Here is a 17,479-nt window from a genome sequence, read left to right as displayed (position 1 = left end):
AGTGACTCATTCATAAACAGACACGTTTATTCTGAAGATAAAGAGTGTGGACTGCATCTTCTGTGGCTCTCACTCAAATAGAGCAGTCAGCACCAGCTCCTTCTCTCCGGAGACACAGGACAGTCAGTGAACAAGCCCTAAGACCATGTTAGCCACTCTGATGGCCAGAGGGAACAGAAGATCTGAGCCCAGGACTCGCTCCCTCCCAAACCCAAGCCCCAACTCTAATCCAAGCAGCAGAATGCCTAGCATGATCCTGGGTTAACAGGCTGCTGGTACCCGAAACACTCAAAGCACACAAGGGACCAAAAGCAAGAAAACAGAACTCTTACCATGAGCCTCCGCATTCTTTCCTTCTCAATTCGTTCGTTTTCTTTCTTCTGCTCTCGCTCTGTGTTGGCATGGTATGTGGCTACTGCCTTGGTGAGTTTCTGGATTTTGCCTGTGACTGATCTGTGATATTCTTTAAAATCCTTGGCATGCTGAAGAATGCTATTGAGGTATTCCTGCCGAGACATGTGCAAAAGAAGACTGAACACTCAACGGAAGTCATCACAATGTCACCCAGAGTCAGACAGGACTCTGTAGGCAGTTAGTTTACCAAAGCTGGGCATGGCCAGGCGCAGTGGAGCACGCCTTTGATCCCAGCATTTTGGGAGGCTGAGATAAGAGGATTGCGAGTTCAAAGCCAGCCTCAGCAACAGCAAGGCACTGAGCAACTCAGTAAGACCCTGTCTCTAAATAAAATACTAAAAAAGGCTGGGAATATAGCTCAGTGTCTGACCACCCTGAGTTCAATCCCTGGTACAAAAAAAAAAAAAAAAAAAAAAAAAAAAAACCTCCTCAAAATAAAAAAATAGAAAGGCCTGGGAATGTAGCTCAGTGATGAACTGCTATTTTATCTTGAAAAAGTTAATAAAAATTTCCCCAGCATTGCAAAATAAACAAGAAAAACAGATTGTGTGTAAATTTCATACAAAAGTTATTAGCTTTTAACTAGCTTTTAATTCATGAATACACAAAAAAGGGAATTGTGCATTCAAATTGCAAATAATAAAAAGTTGGGCTGGGGATGTGGCTCAAGCGGTATCGCGCTCGCCTGGCATGCGTGCGGCCCGGGTTCGATCCTCAGCACCACATACCAACAAAGATGTTGTGTCCGCCGAGAACTAAAAAAATAAATATTAAAAGTTCTCTCTCTCTCTCTCTCACTCTCTCTCCTCTCTCACTCTCTCTTTAAAAAAAAAAAAAAAAAAAAGTTAAGAGTAGTTAACACTGAATATTAAAAGATATCAGAAATACATGTTCATTATTTAAAAACTTCAGGAAATATCAAAGAGCAACAAAATGCACAGAATCAGCTCCAATTCCTCTCCGATGAGGACTTTAGACTGCGTAGCTGACCTCGTAAAGTCACGTCAGGCTCTCATTTGCTCAGCAGGCTCTGTGGCTCTCACCCCATGCCAAGCAAAAGTCAAAGTCTTCTCCATGGTCACAGACCCTATACCATCTGCCTTGTCACCTCCTTGCCCTCACCTCTTCAGCTCTCCCTGTCATTCACTCCACTCCAGCTACACTGGGATCCTGGCTCCTCAGAGAAAACAGAGGCACATTCTAGCCCCAGGGCATTTTCATCTGCCCCTGTATCTGGACTGCTCTCTGCCCATATGTCCCTGTGACTCCCTCCTTTGGGTCTCTCTGTTCAGATCTCACCTTCCCAGAGAAACTTCCCTGATCATGTCTTCCTCACTCTTTCCTTGCTGTACTTCCCTCAGATCCTACACCTTTACAATGGGATACAGGGATTTCATTATTGCCCATCCCCTCCCTGTGGCTCAGTTTTGTCCACCAGTGTATTCTCAGTGCCTAGGAGACTGGTAAAATGAACAGAAAAGACTAGTGTGTCTAGAAACAAAACATACAAGGTCCCATCCCGGTGCAAGCTATAATGAGCAGGCACCCAAGCAGCCCAGGAACAGCTCTGGAACTAACCTGGTGCTTCTGGCGGCGTTTGCGCTCCTGCTCAATCTTTTGCTGTTTCTCTAGCTTCTCAGTGATGCGGGCCTCTCGCAGGGACTGACGCTTGCTGCGCTTGTAGGCCTTGGCATTAAGGGCTGTCTCCAAGGCTGTGTCCCTCCGCATGCACACCACAACCTCCTGGCGTAGCTTCAGGGAGGAAGAAGAAACAATGACACTGAGGAAGATACCTCTGCTGTGCCCACAGTGAAATTTATAATTGCCAATCATATACAAGGCAGGTGATGCTGCCTCCCAAAGGATCCTAATTAACTGCCTTATGTACCCATGGGTGGTACAGACAAGAGCAGAAGGTGAGCATTCTGCACACCTGGTCAGAGAATCTTCTTGTGCCTCATATCTCCAGCTTGTCTTCCCCCAACACAATACAATTCCTTATGAAACACTGGAGAGTCACTCCACTCTCCTGCTTCTGTAGGCAACTGGAGCTTAGGGAAGGCCCACACTTGCATATTATGTGAGCAGCACTGCCCCACCATGGAACAAGACACAAGGAGAGGGTAAGACAGTGGGTTAATATATGCAGGTTGGCATGGCTGCCTAAACTATACAGGTACTCTGGATGATAGTCCTGCAAGAAGTTTTTGGGGTCTCAGCATGACAGGTGGTGGGGAAGGCCTATTCCCTAGATCCAGGACCACACTGGAACTTACCTGTCTCTGGAAGTTAAGCAGCCTGAGGGCCTTGAGCTCAATGGTCGCTTTGGTTCTCAAATCCCCGGCCAGGGACCCGGGGAGATTTTCAAGTTCCTGAATTCGGTGTGCAATGCGAGCCTGCAGCCTAGGCGCAAAGAAAGGGAAAGAAAGGATAGGTGGTAAGAGGGACTATATTTATAAGAAGCCACCTGGTGCCTGTCTTTAAAGCCAGAGCTTCTGAAGACTCTCTCTCTCAAGACAGACAGACCTGGCCTTGAGACATGAACTCCCTCAAAAAGGATGCCAGCCAAAACATAGAACAGAGAAGGCAGCCAGAAAGTTTCTTAGAACCAGGCCACACAAACCACAAAAATCAAGACACCTACTGGCTGGCTCATGGCATATTAGTAGTGACTTTCTGGCTTCAGACTAACCAGAATCTGTCCCTACCCTGGCATGGATGAGACATGGGGCCTCAGAAATCAACTGAGCCAGAAAATGTTCAACATCACTACAATTAGAGAAATGCAAATTAGAACTATACTGAGATTTCATTTCACCCCAGTCAGAATGGCAATTATCAAAAATACAAGTAACAATAAATGTTGGCAAGGATGTAGGGGAAAGGTACAATCATACACTGCTGGTGGGATGGCAAATTGGTACAACCACTCTGAAAAGCAGTATGGAGATTCCTCAGAAAACTTGGAATGAAACCCCCATTTGACCCAGTTATCCTACTCCTCAGCATACATCCAAAGGACTTAAAATCAACACACTATAGTGACCCAGCCACATCAATGTTTACAGCAGATCAATTCACAATAGCTAAGCTATGAAACCAACTTAGTACCAGACAACAGATAAATGCATAAAGAAAATATGGTGCATATACATAATGTATGGCTGGAATATTACCCAGCCATAAAGAAGAATGAAATTAGGGCATTTGCTGGTAAATGGATGGAACTGGAGACTATCATGAAATAAGCCAATCCTCAAAAACCAAAAGCCAAATGTTCTGATATACAGATGTGGACTCCAATGGCGGGGGGTGGGGGGGTTTAACTAGGTTGGGGAGTAGGGGCAGATAGGAACGGGAAAAAGAGTAGAATAAATAGGAGATAACTTTTCTATGATTATATATGTATGCACGAACAGGACTAGGGTTGTAGCTCAGTGTTACAGCACTTGCCTAGTGCATGGGAGGTACTGAATTCAATTCTCAGCACTACATATAAATAAATAAAATAAATGTCCACTGACAACTAAAAAACATATATGTTTTAAAGAAGAGCCAGGCTCAGTGCCACATGTCTGTAATCCCAGCAGCTCAGAAGGCTGAGGAAGGAGATCGCCAATTGAAAGCCAGCCTCAGCAAAAGCGAGGTGCTAAGCAACCCAGTGAGACCCTATCTCTAAATAAAATACAAAATAGGGCCAGGATGTGGCTCAGTGGTCAAGTGTCCCTGAGTTTAATTCCCAGTACCAAAAAAAAAAAAAAAAAAAATCAGAACCAGTATAACTCCACATCATGAACAACTACAAAAATGGAAAGTTGTACTCCATATATTTTCTGCTGTCATGTATTAAAAAAAATGTTAAAAAAAAATAGTTCTGGGGCTGGGGTTGTGGCTCAGTGGTAGAGCACTTGCCTCGCACTCTGGGTTCGATTCTTAGCACCACATAAAAAATAAAAATAAAAAACAAGTGAAATAAAGGTGTTGTGTCCAACTACAACTAAAAAATAGATTTAAAAAAAATAGTTCCAAGGCTTCTAATCAAATCAAAATAAAAACAAAAGTGCACGTGCGTGCGCGCGCACACACACACACATGCACACACACACATACACACACACACACACACACAGAAATCTATATCTATTGAGCCAGGCTAGGGTTGTGGCTCAGTGGTAGAGCGCTTGCCTCACAAGTGTGAGACACTGGGTTCAATACTCAGCACCACATAAAAATAAATAAAGGCATTGGTTGTGTCCATCTACACCTACAAAATAAATATTTTAAAAAAATAAAAATAAATTTTAAAAAAAGGTATCATGTCCATCTACAACTAAAAATATAAGAAATCTGTTGAGCCTATTAGCCTCACTGTCCTCATCCATAAACTAAGGACACCCCTGAGAGTAATCTACAGGCTTGATCTGGAGGTTAAATGAAACAATCCTCGGGCTGAGGATGTGGCTCAAGCGGTAGCACGCTCGCTCACCTGGCATGTGTGCGGCCCGGGTTCGATCCTCAGCACCACATACCAACAAAGATGTTGTGTCCGCCAAAAAAAAAAAAACTAAAAAATAAATATTAATTCTCTCTCTCTCTCTCAAAAAAAAAAAAAAAAATAGAAACAATCCTCTTGCTCAGTCTTTCACACACTTACTTACAGAGCACCTACTATGCTGCATCAATCTTTTAGAGTATGGAGTCTCAGCACTGAATGCAACCATCAAGGTTGTTGCTCCCGTGGAGCTTGCAGTCTCATTGAGAAGAAAGGCCAGAAGGGATAAAAAAATAAACAGTAGGCTGGGAATATGATTCAGCTATGACTCAGTGCTTGCCAAAGATGGAAGGCCATAGTTTTCATCCTTAGCACTGGGGCAGAGGAGGGAGAGGAGTAAATCCTGCCACTAATTCCAGAGTGGCTAGTGCTTGGAGGAAAGGCCTGGAGTGAGGGGGACTGGGAAGAGCTTCTATGCAAAGGGAGACCTCAATGGCCACATGGGGACAAAAGTGGGAAGCCACTTTTGTTGGTCTCAACCTGAGAAATGGATGTAAATCAACTGTAAGGACTTACACTGCTATGTTGAAGGAGCCGCTGCAAAACTGGAAGGCTGGGAGGCTCCTGGGGGAGTTGGGCAAAGCTATCACCACTCCAGTGACTCTCAGGATGGGGAACCACACCTTAGCCAATCCACGTGGAGCCAGTGGGCTACGTCTCACCTGTATTCCCGCTCCTGCAGGATCTCCACAGGGTCCAGGCCCCTGGGCTTCTGGATGGGGGTGATGCGGCTCTGCTTCTGGTGCAACGGCACCAAGGGTGCGGGCTGGGCTGGCTGCCCTGGGGACTGTGTCTGAGGTGGCATCACAGGTGAGGCAGCAGGCGGGACAGCAGGGGGCGCAGGCGAAGGGCGTCCTGTCGGCTGCGGGGGGATCAGTTTCTGAGGGGTGCTTGTGGGGGCAGCAGCATTCGCCATGGGTCCTGGGGAGAGGTGAGCAGGATGGAGACACGTTAAGCCCAGGGACAATTCTTCAGTGAAAATGCAAAGCCTGCCAGGTGGCTTGCTACCTGGGAACAGACCAACCTCTCCCCACCTCCTTCCTCTCACCCACCAAATGCCACAGGCTACTTCTCACCCAGGCATCTGCCTCCCTCCTGCCTCAGGGTTCATCTCTCTTCCTGATCTCCACTCTGCTCCCTGACCCCAGTCTTCACTCATCCACATCTTTCTGGCCTCTGGCCTCTTAGGACCCACATTTTCTTGTCTTTCCTCTGCAATAGTCCCCCCTCTCACCAGCAGCTTCTCTTTCTGCTATTTTAGTTACCCTCAGTCAACCACTGTCTGAAATATTATGTGAAAAATTCCAGAAACAACCAACTCATTAATTTAAAATTGTAACCTGTCCTGAGCAGTCACATCACACTCCTTACATCATTTGCCTCCCTCCATCTTATCAGCACATATCATCACAAAGAGTGAGGACAATATACCAGGGTTGTTTTTTGCAGCACTAGGGACTGAATCCAGGGCCTCCTGCATGCTAAGAAAGTGCTCTAGAATTAAACCATATCCCCATCCCAAGTATTTTTATTTTTTTATGGCACTGGGGATTGAATCCAAGGGTATTTTACTGTGAGCTCCATCTTTAGTTAATTAGTTTGTTTATTTATTGATTGATTGGTAACAGGGATTGAATACCAGGGGCACTTAACCACTGAGACACATCCCCAGCCCTCTTTAGGTTTTATTTTGAGACAAAATCTCACTAAGTTGCATAGGCCCTCACTAAGGTGCTGAGGCTGGATTTGAACTTGTGATCCTTCTGCTTCAGCCTCATAAACTGGGATAACAGGTGTGTGCCACTGTGATCAGGTTAATTTTATTTTAGGATCTCACTAAGTTTCCCAGGATGGACTTGAACTTGCCATCCTCCTACCTTAGCCTCTTGAGCCAATGGGGTTACAGGCATACATCACTACACCTAGCTAATAAGATAATTTTAGAGACAAAGACCTTATTCACAACTTTTACTACTGTGTGCTGTTATAATTGTTCCATTTTATTGCTAGCTGTCTCTCATCTCTGTGACTAATTTATAAATTAAACTTTGTCACCAGTATTCATGTTAAGTAAAAAATAACTAAGAGTGGTGTCACAAATTTGTAATCCCAGCTATTTGAGAGGCTGAGACAGGAGGATCACAAGTTCAAGGTCAGCCTCAGCAATTTAGGAAGGCCCTGTCAAAAAAATAGTTAAGTAAATAAGTAAATAAAGGCAAAAAGTAAAAAAAAGGCTGGGAGTGTAGGTCAGTGGTAAAGAACCTCTGGGTTCAATCCCCAGTCCCCAGTACCACAAAAGAAATGGGGAGGGAGGCACCAAGAAAAAAAGAAAAGGATGAGAGATTGGTTTGAGCCTATCCATGGTAGCTAACACCCACTGGGGATCTTGGAACGAATATATCCTCCATGGAAAAGTGGGAACCACTGCACTCTACTTCAAAGTGAATTCAATTTTAGTGACTAGTTCTTTGATGAACATCAATACACCTCAGACTCTAAGATGGCCGCAAATGAATCCATCTTACCCACTATATCTATCCCAAACATATATGGACCCTGAAATATAACCAACTTTTACAGACGTGGACATGGAGCCTCAGAGAGCACTGGACCAAGGACACACATAGTCAGTGAGGGTGATAGGACCCTAAACTCTCTTATCATCCTACCTGCCTCCCACAGGGATGTTCTTGGGAAGGAAGACAGATTGAGATGTGCCCTCCAGGAAGGAATTTGCCTGTGGTGCCAGGTGCACCTCTCAGGCCTTTCCCTTGAGTCTCATGGTAGACCCATTCATTGCTCTCCTCTGCTTGTTACTGGTTTAAAGAAACCCCAGGATAACCTTGACCCACAACAAAAAAGGGCAACTGTGGAGCAGATCTGAGCCCAAGACTTTGGGAACTAACCCGTGATAGATGAGACCAAGAGGACACCACAGGAAAACATGTGGTTTCTGTTCTGTTCAAGCAAGCGTCCTAAGTATTCTCTCTGATCAGGCTCATCTCAGGGCTTGCAAGCTCCAAGCTCATAATACAGAGGCAGGACACAGATGAAGAGAGAAGTGACCTTACCTTCAGGCCAGGGTTTGGGAGGCCCTCCAGGGGGCTGACCAGGCATCCCAGGGGGCACACCTGAGGGTCCTGGAGGTGGCATGTTGGGCCCTCCCATACCTACATGCAGGGGGAAACAAAGAAAGGAGAATAAAATGTGAACTGTCTTCATACCCACACCTATCCATGAGCATCCTTGGCTTAGGGCACACACCTATCCACAAGCCCTTAGGTATAGATCTCAAGGGAAGCTGAAAAAATGACATTTATCATGACAACGACCTGGCCACCTGAGCAGTCACTTGAGAAGCCCAACAACAACAGAGTCAGGATCATCTATCATTGCTACCCAGGCTCTGGCCAGTTCACTCTGGACTTCCTCCCCACCCTAGGGACCAGGGATGGTGGGCCTTACCATGAGGCCTGCTGTAATTTGGAGGTGCTGGTCCCGGACCTGGGCCAGGGCCAGGCCCAGGGCCAGGTCCAGGTCCTGTGGCAGACACAGAGGGCGGAGGTAGTGTTGGCATCTGCTGTTGCATCCCAGGCATTGGCCGCTTTCCCTGCACAGCCATTTGCAGGTGGTCAGGAAGAGGTTGCCCCCTGGCCAGCATCTTGTAGGCCATTATCTGAGCTCGAAGCTGGTGCAGCTGGTTCTGGTTAAATGGGGTTGGGCCCCGGTTCTGCTGCCCCAAGGCCTGGGGGTCAGCACCATCTAGTGGGGCCCCTCCTGGCCCAGATGACATTTGGGGACCAGAGGATGGGCCACTGGCTGGAACTGGACTGGAAGCATGCTCAGAGCTGCCCAAGGGTGAGGGGTAACCTGCAAGAAAAGACCAATCCAATGGTCACTTGGCAGCATACATTTGAGATAAAGACAGAGACAGTAAACTGTTCTGTCATACCTATACTGTCTCATCCTCCAAGACACGGAATAGCCCAATGGCTTCATTCTCATGAGCCAAACACAAGGCACCCAGAGGACATATTCTCAACTCATAGCCTTGGCCCAGCAGCCCACATGGTCACGTGCTTTGGCCCATGTTTCAGTAGAGTACAGATGGTTAATGGTGAAGCTATGAATGAAATCCAGGATCTTTCCAGGCCTGCCCTCCTGCCTGGGCAGAGCAGGGCACACATCTTCAGATCAGCCAGACCCATTCTTCTCACTTCCATTCCTCAGGAGCCTGAGCTTCCTGTCCCTGATGCCTGGAATCGCTCTGCAAGTCATCTCCTATATCATTTCTCCGTCATCCCCATAAGGAAAAGCCAACTGGCTTGTAAGGCCGAGTCCTGAGCCCTGAGACACTATCTCCACTAAGCTCCCAGATGGCACTGGAGCTCCTAACAAGCTCTCCTCTAACACCCAACTCTGCCCACCATGTATGCTCTTCTAGGGCTGCTCCAAAACAAGAGGGCCAAAGCAGACCACCACCTAACCTCCAGACGCTCTTTATGGCAGGGCCTTCCCTAGAGCTCAACTGTCTGTGGTCATCACAGAACCCATCTATGGGAACCCTGATAGGAAAAGGGGTATAGGGGCTCACTATGTATGACCAACACTAAGCAAGAAGAAATACAGAATAGTACCTTGGGAGTGCTGGTCCATGGGGCTGGGTGGGGGACCCATCCCTGCGTGGCCCCCTGACCGCATCCCCATTCCTTTCATCTGGTTGTAGCGTGGGTCGTCCGACATGCCCTTCTCATGCATGGACTCCATAGGCTGCAAGTGGCCAACAATAAGGCAGGGTCAACAAGGGGAATAGGAAGAGGCGACACAGCAAAGCATCACTGGGAATAAGATGGACGACAACAAACGTCCACCCAATGCTGCCATAGCATCCACCAAGTCACCAACATGACCAAGGGCTCAGCTCCAAGGCATGGACACGACACCAAGGTAGACACACAAAATAAATGCCACCCAGTGTAGGGTGACCAACCAGACAACTGGTGGCCTGGAGGCAAGGAAGCAACTGCACTAGGGTGACAGGAGAGGGCAGGAAGATGTTGTAGAGGCAGTCAGCAACCACAAGAGGAAAGGAAAAGACACAAGAAAGATCTTAGGGAGGGAGTGGTTTCATCCAGGACACAAATCTCACTGCTCATCGTGACTGGACAAAACATGAATCTGGGAACCAAGGACCCTCTTCTTTACGGACTAGAAATCAGACAGACAGACAAGTCTGCCCACAAGGACTGTAAAAACACGTCGGTCGTCTCCCAAACTCTGTACCTCCTCAGTTGCTGGCAGAAAATGAGACTACAGACCTATTCTAGCCCCCACAGGAGTTAAGGGCAGGTCTTGGCAGAATGATGAAGTGTATGTCCCTCCTACACTCAGTAGCAGGTTATTCCTCCAGGGGAACCGCTGGCAAAGGGGATGCCATCCAAAATCTTTTTGTGGGCCCCCACTAGGCCTGGGTTAGCGCAAGTATTCTCCTTTCTGGGAACTCACAGGTTCACGGCTGACAAAACAAACCTACAACTAACTCAATGTGTGCTGTGCTCAAGGAGAAGAGGGGCCAGGTAAGGGGAAGCTTCATGAGGGACAGGTTAAGCCCTCAGGATGCTGACCAGACCCAAGGTACGGGCCTGTCCCCACCCCTCTTTCCCTGGTTATGGGAGAGACTGAGCTCTGCGCAGTCACAGGCACCCTGTCAGCATGGGACCCCCCTGATCCTAGCAGGGTGTGGAACATATGGCAGATGTCTGACAAACATATATCAGAGGTGTACAGTGTGTATGTGCCACGCCAGGAGGGCAGAGAAGGAAAGTAGGGACTGTGCTGGAGAAGGAGCTGGCCTATAAACCAAGAGTGAATGATAGGCCAAAGGGCAAGCGAATGATATGAAGAGCACAGGGCTCCCTACCTTGTTACCAATAGTTTCCAGGATAGAAGGGTCAAGACAGATATTATACATAAGTTGAGAGAAATGTACAGGAGATGGAGAGGGTTGGCAAGGGAATGCCTCAATGTATTGAAGGCCTCAGAAACAGCACAAATGTAGGGAACAAAGAGAGCTCAGGGGGCGGCATCAGGAAGACTGCAACCCTGATTCCTTATCTATAAAATTTATGTAATAACCACCAGACCTAGTGGGTTTGGGGGTATTCAAGTGGAATAGAAGGGAGGTAAAGAGCCGTCAGTGCCAGGTGGTGGGACCCACTTCTAGACCCACCCCTCCACCTGTATCTATGCAGACCCCGGCCTCCTGAGGGCCCTGACAGAAATGTCACCATTTCTTACAGACGCTGGTACATACAAGGGGATATGTCTTCCTCCAAGCCCCCTCAATGACAAAAAGGGATGTAAAATGACATAAAGGGAAGGAAATTAATGTATCCACTTTCCTAGCAAAAGCAGCTCTGATCAGCTCAAGTAAGAGGTCAAGACAGTGGCCCAAGCATAAGTTGTGGGCAGGGATTGAGGCACCCCTGCCCTGCTTTGTGAATTCCCCAGGTAAGCAGAGCAGCCAAAAGGAAACCATGTACCTTAAGCCTCCTTTAGTGATTCAGGCGTTTTTCTTTATTGTTGAGAGGAACTTCAGAGTATTGTTCTAAAAGTTCCCATGCAGAACAAGGCGTGCAGGGGATCCAGGGCGGCTGCTCCCCACTCCCAGCTCAGGACAGATTGTGTGCCTGACCCTTCTGTTCCCCACAACGGACCCTGGGGCAGGCGTCTGGACCAAAACAGCCACCACTGACAAGGAGGCTTTCCCACTGGCCTTCAGGGGAGGCTCAAGTTCAGAGGCTTCCCACAGCCTAGAGGGAAGGGGTGGGAGGCAGCCAAACTGCAAGTAAATGATATGAAGAGCACAGAGCTCCCTACCTTGTGCATCTGGTGCATGTTGTCCTGAGGGTACCCCCCAGGCCCTTGGGTAGGGATGGGGTGTCCTGCTGAGGGAGGCCCCGGGCTGGGCCCCATCATACTGTGGGCAGAGCCTGGTGAGGGGCCTGGGCTGGGGCCCAGCATGGCTCCAGGTGAGGGGCCTGGGCCTGGGGAAGGGCCCGGCCGAGGAGTTCCACCCAGTGGTGGGTCTGGAGTGGACATCTTCACGGGAGCTGCAGATGGTGGTCTCCTGCTGAAAAGAAGTCCCAGTCATTCTAGGGGTTGGGGGAATGGGTTAGGCAGGTCAAGGGCAGCAAGGGAAGACTAAAATAGTCATGTCAGAATCATCTATCTAACAGTGCCATTACCCTGACCTGCATCTTTCCTTGATTCCTTTTGGAGAAAGAAATACATCTCAGGCATATAAATCAAATCACAGTCCACCTAGGAAGGGGTGGCACATAGATAAGGGCCATGTACCACTGCCTTACTAGATTCTTCAGGTCCCTGAACATCTTTCTGATCACAATGAAAAAAAAACACTTGAGGAAGTACTAATCTATCCTTCATACTGCTCAAATAATTGCAAATCTTCATATTTCATAACTAAGGCTCAAACAGCATCTGATTAGAACTTCATAAATTCAATCAAAACCACTATTATGACAAGTGACACCCGTTTTCCACTGAAGGCAGTGAGAACAAGTTTCTTTTTTTTTTTTTAAGAGAGAGGAGATAGAGAGAGAGAATTTTTAATATTTATTTTTTAGTTTTCGGCGGACACAACATCTTTGGTTGTATGTGGTGCTGAGGATCGAACCCGGGCCGCACGCATGCCAAGTGAGCGCGCTACCGCTGAGCCACATCCCCAGCCCGAGAACAAGTTTCTTTAAAATAAATGAACCTGGTCTGGGCACAATGGCGCACATCATCCCTGCGACTAAGGAGGCTGACGTAAGAGAACTGCAAGTTCAAGACCAGCCTCAGCAACTTAGCAAGTCCCTGTCTCAAAATAAAAAAAAAAAAAAAAAAAGGGGCTGAGGATGTGGCTCAATGGTTAAGTGCCTGTGGGTTCAATTCTAAGCACCAAATAATAATCAATTAATTAATTAAATGAATTTAAATTCAAAAAGTAAATTCAGGGCTAGAGGTGTAGTTCAGTGGTAGAATCCATGTTCAACAAGAGCAAGGCCCTAAATTCAATCCCCACCAAGCCAACAAAAACAGGAAACTGGGGGCTGGGGTAGTGGATCAGTGGTACAGCATTCACTTAACATATGCGAGGCACTGGGTTCAATCCTCAGCACCACATAAATATAAATAAAGGAATTGTGTCCATCTACAACTAAAAAATATTAAAAAAAAGGTAGGCTAATACAAAGGTAAGTATCACTCAAAAAATGGCACCATGATACACTTTGACAGTAATATCAAATGTCTGAAGATGATAGTGCTGTAAACTAAAAACTGATACCCAGAACTATAACCCACAGCCCCCACAGGTGTAAAAAATTCTGGTGACGCTGGTCAAGGTGGTGCACACCTGTAATCCCAGCTATTTGGGAGGCTGAAGCAGAATGGTTAAGTTCAAGGCTAGCCTGCAGATGTGTCTTGAAATAGCATGATTTGTAGCTCAGTGGTAGAGTGCAGGCCTAGCATGCATGAGGCACCGAGTTCGATCTTCAGCACCACATAAAAACAAAATAATGTGTCCACCTAAAACTAAAAATAAATATTTAAAAAAAATAGAATGATGTGTCTTGAAATAAAGAGTGTGGGTTGTAACACAGTGGTAGAACACTTGCCTTTCATGTGCAATGCCCTGGGTTCCAGTCCCAGTACTGGGGAAGGGAAAACTGATGATATTGGTAAATTAAGCTTGCTATGACAGGACCACAGGTTGGTGTGTGTAGATGTATGTGTGGCACGCTGGGGATTGAACCCAGGTTCCTCATGCATGTTAAGCACTTGCTCTACCACTGAGCTATATCCCCAACCTGATGAAAAATTTTATAAATTTTCACACACACACATTTTTTTTTTTTTTTTTTTTTGGATATTGGGTCTTGCTAAATTGCCAACTGGCCTGAAACTTGAGATCCTCCTGCCTCAGCCCAAATCACTAGATCAATTGGTATGCATCACCACACCTGTCCTCAATTTTCAACCCCACTATTATGTAAAATGATAATACACTAATAAAAACATTTAAAAAGGGCTGAGATTGTAGCTCAAAAGTACAGCACTTGCCTACAATGTGTGAGGCACTGGGTTTGATTTTCCGTACCACATATAGATAAATAAAATAAAGGTCCATTGACAACTAAAAGAATGAAGAGAAGAAAGAAGAAGAAGAAAGAAAAAAGATGTATGGTACTTCAAACAAGAAGTGGTTCTTCCAAACCAGAAACTCAGGGCAACAAATTTCCTTCAGGACGTAGGTGTTTTATCTTAGGTTGAATTTATTAAGCCCTTCTAAGTCACTAGTTCTGATGACACTCTGTGCCTTCATCAAGAATAAACGAGCCTGTTGCAGTGGCACATGCCTGTAATCCCAGTAGCTTGGGAGGCTGAGGCAGAAGGATCACAAGTTCAAAGCCAGTCCCAGGAACTCAGTGAGGTCCTAAGCAATTCAGTGAAACCCTGTCTCTAAATAAAATACAAAAAGGGCTGGGTCTGTGGCTCAGTGGTTGCGTGCCACAAAATTTAGCTGGTTATGAGAGCAGACAACTCCTTGCCATTTGCAGGGACAATAGACACTCACCCCCTGTGTGTGGCAGTATCATGGGTGATTTTAGGCTTCTTTACTTTTGTGTTTTCTAAGTATCAACCATGAGATGGCATTACTAAATCATTTGATTAAAGGGAAAGGCTAAGGGTACACTCATTGGTAGAGTGCTTGTTTAGCATTGATAAGGCCCTGGGTTTTCCATCCCCAGGATGACTCCTTCCCCAAAAAAAATAAGATTAAAGGGAATTTGCTATCATAAATCACCTTAGACAGGGTGGCTTACACACAATAGTAATTCATTTCTCACAGCTGTGATAGTGTAAAATCAAGGAATCAGCATATTCAGTGTCTGGTGAGGGCCTATTTCCTCACATCACTTTTTCACTATATCAATTGGCAGAATGGGTAAGGGGTGGGGTCCCTGGGATCTCTAAGACACTAATCCCATTCCTGAGGGCTGGGCACAGTCATCTTAATAAAGCCCCACCTCCTAATACCATCACACTGGGCAGCAGATTTTCAACATGGGAATTTTGGTAATACACAAACATCTATCTATAGCAGGCTTATATAGCCTGTTATTATACAACCAACTAAAGGATAAACTGAGTCTTTATGAATGGATTAAGGTCATTAATGTGGGAATAGATTGGTTATCATGAAAATGGATCACTATAAAAGTGAATGCATCCCACATGCTGTCTCTTTTCTACCATGATATAATACCATGCCCTTGGACTTCCCAACCTCCAACTGTAAGCCAAATAAATTTGTCTTCATATATTACCCTGTTTATGGTATTCAATTATAGTAACAGAAAATACAATAAAACACCATGGCCAGGCGCAGTGGCCACACCCTGTAATCCCAGCGGCTGGGAGGCTGAAGCTGGAGGATGGCAAGTTCAATGATCCAGCCTCAGCAAAAGCAAGGCTCTGTGCAACTTAGTAAGACACTGTGTCTAAATAAAATAAAAAATAGGGGGCTGGGGATGTGGCTCAAGCGGTAGCGCGCTCAACTGGCATGCGTGCGGCCCGGGTTCGATCCTCAGCACCACATACCAACAAAGATGTTGTGTCCGCCGAGAACTAAAAAAAATAAATATTAAAAATTCTCTCTCTCTCTCTCTCTCTCTCCCCCCTCTCTCACTCTCTCTTTAAAAAAAAAAAAATACAAAATAGGGCTGGGGATGCGGCTCAGTGGGCAAGTGCCCTTCAAGTGCCCCGGTATCCCACCCACCCAAAAAGAAGACACTGTGGAACTAGGTGCCACTGGGCTCCAGTAAGCTGCCTACCCAGGGAGGGGACTGAGCAAGCTCAGCCAGGAATAACAAGAGGGATAGGATCAGAGGGCGACAATGCCCAATCCCTACCCTTTGGTTTCCCATCCCTGACCTTTCTAAATCAAAGCTGGTGGTATTTTCAGGAAAGGGCTTGAATCTCTAAGATCATCACTATGGTCTTTGAACTTGCAGGGAGCATGTATGGTGCTACCTAGGCTCCCTGGAGTCCCTCTACAAGTTCCTTCATGGGCGCTGAAACAAACCAGGAGGCCACACCTCACAAGTGAAAGAAGCAATGGACAAACACACACACAGACAAAAGAGGCAAAGAGCATATGTGTCTGTCTGGGAGCCAATCCAGATGCGTGTGGGCCTCAGGTCAGGTGAGCCTAGGGCCTCTAGAAAAGGAAACAGCCTGGAAATCCTGGTAGGCAGTCAGAAGCCATGTGATGGGAAGTAAAAGTACTCTGGGCCAGTGTGATGGCACATGCCTGTACAGGAAAGATGAGCTAGGAGGAGTGCAGGCTGAAGGCCAGCCTCAGCAATTTAGCAAAACCCTGTCTCAAAATAAAAAATAATTTTAGAAAAGGGAAGGGAGCCAGGCACAGTGGCACATACCTGTAATCTGAGTGACTTGGAAGGTGGAGGCAGGAGGATCACAAGTTCAAAGCCAGCCTCAGCAAAAAGCAAGGCACTAAGTAACTCAGTGGAACCCTGTCTAAATAAAATACAAACAGGGTTTGGCTGGGCGCGTGGTACACACCTGTAATCCCAGCGGCTTGGGAGGCTGAGACAGGAGAATCGCGAGTGCAAAGCCAGATTCAACAACTGTGAGGCGATAAGCAACTCAGTGAGAACCTGTCTCTAAATGAATGCAAAATAGGGCTGGGCATGTGGCTCAGTGGTTGAATGCCCCGTGTTCAAACCCTGGTACCAAAAAAAAAGAAAGAAAAAAAAAGGGAAGGGAATGTAATTCAAGTAAAGCGCCCCAGTATTAAACTTCCAATCCTGCAAAAATCTATCAGTCATTTAAGAAAGAAATGACTGGCTAGACACATGCCTGTAATCCCAGTTATTTGGGAGACAAACAAGAGGATCTCTTCATGATGTCTTCTCTGTACTACCTATACAGTAGACATTCCAACTTGTTACCAGGTATTAATTTTAGCACTGGGAATTATGTATCATTTCATTCACTTGGATCTTCACTCTTTTTATTTTCATTCCCTTAAAAACCACTTCAGCTGGGTGTGGTGACTGAGGTACTCCCAAAGACTCTGTGGCTGAAGCAAGATCTCAATCAAGGCCAGCCTCAGCAATGTGGTGAGACCCTATCTCAAAACGAAAAAATAAAAAGGGATGGGGATGTAGCTCCATGGTAAAGTACCCCTGCGTTCAATCCCCAGTGCAACAAACTAATAAACGCAACTCAGAACAAGCCAGAGGATCTAATACAAGGAGGAGGATTCTCTGTCCTCAGGGAGTTCCCTCTAATCCACCAGAGAGATATTGGTCTAAACTGCATGAACACAAACGCTACCCTATTTATCCAATGGATAGGTCTGTTTCAGACTCACTTGACCATAACAGAGTCATAACACAAATTTACATCAAGTAACCG

General features: G+C 46.3%; 1 protein-coding gene across 10 annotated transcripts in view; it reads right to left on the bottom strand.

Moving 5' to 3' along the window:
* SMARCA4 (SWI/SNF related BAF chromatin remodeling complex subunit ATPase 4) overlaps positions 1 to 17,479 on the bottom strand; it is a 94,501-nt gene that overhangs the window by 65,445 nt on the left and 11,577 nt on the right. For 6 of the 10 annotated variants that reach the window (XM_081285778.1, XM_081285773.1, XM_081285780.1 and 3 more), the window contains exons 2-9: positions 11,846 to 12,098; positions 9,604 to 9,736; positions 8,432 to 8,836; positions 8,038 to 8,136; positions 5,629 to 5,887; positions 2,691 to 2,817; positions 1,993 to 2,166; positions 333 to 506 (exon numbers count right to left, since the gene is read on the bottom strand). In XM_081285778.1, coding sequence (XP_081141904.1) covers positions 333 to 506; positions 1,993 to 2,166; positions 2,691 to 2,817; positions 5,629 to 5,887; positions 8,038 to 8,136; positions 8,432 to 8,836; positions 9,604 to 9,736; positions 11,846 to 12,067 — 1,593 coding nt within the window. In that variant the 5' untranslated portion in view covers positions 12,068 to 12,098. Of the gene's footprint in view, positions 1 to 332; positions 507 to 1,992; positions 2,167 to 2,690; positions 2,818 to 5,628; positions 5,888 to 8,037; positions 8,137 to 8,431; positions 8,837 to 9,603; positions 9,737 to 11,845; positions 12,099 to 16,621; positions 16,786 to 17,479 lie in introns of those variants that run through there. The other 4 variants (XM_081285774.1, XM_081285776.1, XM_081285777.1 and 1 more) reach the window with 4 other exon arrangements.

The sequence above is a fragment of the Spermophilus citellus genome, assembly GCF_964194105.1.
Source record: "Spermophilus citellus genome assembly, chromosome: 3".
Lineage (NCBI taxonomy): Eukaryota > Metazoa > Chordata > Mammalia > Rodentia > Sciuridae > Spermophilus > Spermophilus citellus.
Note: the sequence above shows the minus strand (reverse complement) of the source record. Positions and strands in the feature narration are given on the sequence as shown.